The sequence below is a fragment of the Limulus polyphemus genome, unplaced genomic scaffold (assembly GCF_000517525.1).
Source record: "Limulus polyphemus unplaced genomic scaffold, Limulus_polyphemus-2.1.2 Scaffold3807, whole genome shotgun sequence".
Taxonomy (NCBI): Eukaryota; Metazoa; Arthropoda; class Merostomata; order Xiphosura; family Limulidae; genus Limulus; species Limulus polyphemus.
Genome location: NW_013669417.1, coordinates 33224 through 36843, shown reverse-complemented (window position 1 = coordinate 36843; position 3620 = coordinate 33224). Strand labels below are relative to the sequence as shown.

Here is a 3620-nt window from a genome sequence, read left to right as displayed (position 1 = left end):
ATATATATATATATATATATATATATATACACACACACACACACACACATAAACAACTAATTTCTACTTACATATTTGTGAACAATTTTCAATATATCTTCCCTGGCTGCTTCAGCATTACTTTCATAGCCAATGATAGTAATAAAGTTCTGATTAGGATCTCCTCGTTCAGGAAGATGAATCTGAACTTTATGAGTCATTCGGATTTTGCTAATTACAGCTCCTTTCTGCCCAATGATGTGTCGGTGGTGTTTTGGGTCAACTTCAAGGGTCAACTGGAAGCTACGTAGCACCTAGCCAGTTAAATCATTATTAGTATCCTTCAAAATATTTTGTCATTGCCTAGTGTATTTGCTAATCCTAACAAGGTTACCAGATATTTTGACCACATAAAACTTCTTTCTTAGCTATCAATCAAATATAATTTAATAAGAAAACATTTTCTGGAAAGAACATCTTAGGAAACTCTAACAAATTCTCAGATCTTTGATTTGAGTGTAAGTATTCTGGACTTCCAATTAGATTCCATTATTCTTCTCTGCATGAACTCAGTGCCGGATTTAGGCATAATCTAAACAAGCTACTGCTTAGGGCCTCACAATCTGCAGAGGCCTCACAAAATTTTATTTTTTTTTCTTTTTTGCTTTTAAAATTTTGTGGCTTTTTATGTGTACTATAGTTTTTAAAATGGCTTGTGTAGCAAATTTTCATGTGTAGTTTTTAACAATTACATTTAAGTATTGTTTCCAGTGTAGACTATATTATAATCTATGAGAGCGATCAAACCAGCAATATGATAAATATGTAATCAGTAAATGCATTCGTTTGAAAATAATTTGTATTTTTTACTTTAAATAATACTTTGCTATTAAATAATCAAAAGGTATATATATGTTTTTAATTTTTTGTGGCGACCCAAGGTCCTGTTTTGGTACGCACCTTTGTGAGACCTTCTGGTGTAACTTTTTAACAAGGGGCCTCCAAGCTTTATATAGATTAGGGCCTCACTAAGTCTAAATCCGGCATTGCATGAACTACATCTGATTACATTCCCACAAAACCATAAATTACTTCTCACACCAATTTAGTCATGCTACATTGATGTAAACATTTTTTAATCTGCCCCATCCAATGGTATTTAAACTTTGCCTGAAGTTATTTTCAAAGCTGAGGTTCATTAGTTGTTGTTCAGATTACATGCTGTGAAATTATAAAAGGGTGGAAAACAACAGCTTGAATTAATAAAACCAAAGAAAAGAATACTGACAAATTATAGTTAATTTTATTGTGAAGGGATGATAGTTTCTTAGCAAATATATGACACTAAACAAATGTTACAAAATATTAATTCTAAAATATTTAAAAGTTGTTGAAAAATAATTACAATAGGTGTGCATTTTCACACCTAAAAGGTGCTCCGCAGTCCAAACAAGGTTAACCATTAATGTAATAAAATTATTTGAGGGAAACCACAGACCATATTTTGGACTACAAAAGTATTAGACAAGGTACAATGTCAAAACTTCTTCTAGTGAGGTTAATGTGGTATAATACCGAAGTACGACAACGTGCGTTTTTACAACTTCTCTAAATGGTTCAGTTGGAAGAGTATTATTAGAATTACAATAATACTTGGCCAGAAGGTTTTAGTTAAATAGGTATGGTCTAAAAGATACTGCAATCGTAATATGTTATCACATTTATTACTCTCAAAATACTATAAACAGCAACAAGTTCTCTTTACAATGTTTCTAACAATTGCTCTAAAAGTCCTTAGAAACTCAAATAATCTATGTGAGTAATACCACCCACTTAAAGTACTCTTGCTTTAACATATTTAACTCCAACCACAGAAGTCATCTATGCACCTCTGACCATGTCATTTCAAATGTTTTATTGGACTATGAAAAAAAAAAAAAACTTTCCAAAATGGTTAATATTAAAGTCTGTAAAGTATAGTGATATCAAGTCTGCAAGCCACTTAGTATTCTTGCAGTGATATGGTAACATTATTACTGATATATCCTGAAGTTGTTTTGAAGCAATGCGTATCGCAGTACTATTCTCGGACACACCTTACTTGCTTTGTTCAATTGATAAAGGATGAATTATGCCAGTCAACAAGTTTCTTACAAATTATGCTACTAAAAGCTCTTTGCAGGTAACAACATTGTGAATGCATACTGGGAAATTGTGAAAAATACAAATGGAAAGTTGGATTGTAGTAACATTTTGTTTTGAGAAGTATAAACTTTAATAAGAGGCTGGAGAGATTAGCCAAGATTCTTGCCTGTAATATGTCGTGATACAGCCTTCTGTGTGGCAATATAATACAAAACAAAAATTCCAGCTGAAAACGAGGATACCGTGTGTGAGGAAATCAATTATTTTTTAATGTAAATAAAATCGTTGGTCTAACTCAAGAAAGCAGTTTGGTAAACCTCCAAACCGAAAGACTACAAAAATAATATTAATATTTATGGAAATAGACCATAATGCAACAGCAACATTTGACCTTTGATGATCGTTAATTTTAAGAAAGAAACTAGACCCAAACTTTTAATAAGTGCACACACAAACAATGCAGGTAGCAAGTCTCGAGCAATTGTATTTACCCTGTCCTGTTTCTCTTCTTCCAGCTCTTGCACTCTCTTCATGAGGGCTTCTCTGGCTTGCTCCACATTTGCCGGTGGCCCACTTACTTCAATGATCTCACTTTCCGAGTTGGCAGCAGGCACTTTAATGCTCACATCATACCTGTCCATCATGTCGCGAACATCTTTTCCTTTCTGACCAATGATGTACCGATGAAAGTCGTAGGGGATGCTCAGCTCTATGGTAACTGGCACAAGAGCCTGAAACGATACAACAATTTTAAACAACACCACGAAAACCCATAATTTTCCTTTATGCATTAAAATTGCATAATGGCTATTATGCATACACAAAATATTTAATGTAACATGTAAGCAACTGCTTATTACTAGCATAACTGATAACCTTACAAATCTAATACTGTTTATCATTCCATAAGGAAGCTTAAAGGTAAATTTAAAATTGCCTAGTATATAAAAAAAAAGTTGGTTTCAAATTTTACCAACAAAGCTTCTTTGGCTGCCAAACAATTTTCCTGCTTTCCAGTTATATAAATGATGTCAGATTTTCTGGGTTTTTCATCCGGGTCAACACCATCAATGTCACCATTAACAGCTGTTTCTTCACCATTATGATGAGGATCAGTTTGATCTGGAGAAATATACTAGCTATGTAACAAGAGTAGTATCATCACACACATTAGTAAGCTAGAAGTAACAAGCCTGGGAAATATGATGGCGATAAACTGCACTAAGCATTATATTATCAAGAGTCAGTACACGTTGAATGCTTGGTCCCAGTACAAGAAAAACATTATAAAAGATGTTCAAAAAGGTCAAAGTACTCATATTTTGATCAAACTGAGTCATTCTAGGTGCATCATTATGATTTATATGTAAGTATTTCAGTTCTTAGCAACTTGAAATTCAACTCCAGTTTAAGGTCCTACATGTGTAGAGGTTTCACAACTGTGAAACCAAATTAAGAAATTCTTACTTTCAGATTTTCATCATCATAAGTTATTA

The 3620-nt window shown here is 33.0% G+C and overlaps 1 protein-coding gene across 1 annotated transcript in view; it reads right to left on the bottom strand.

Annotated features, from left to right (window-relative positions):
• The window catches only part of LOC106470076 (vigilin-like), a 40577-nt gene that overhangs the window by 6257 nt on the left and 30700 nt on the right, over positions 1-3620 (bottom strand). Inside the window, exons 14-16 of the mRNA XM_013930601.2 lie at positions 3098-3246; positions 2616-2855; positions 72-293 (exon numbers count right to left, since the gene is read on the bottom strand). Of these exons, the coding sequence (XP_013786055.2) occupies positions 72-293; positions 2616-2855; positions 3098-3246 (611 nt within the window). The remainder of the gene's footprint in view (positions 1-71; positions 294-2615; positions 2856-3097; positions 3247-3620) is intronic.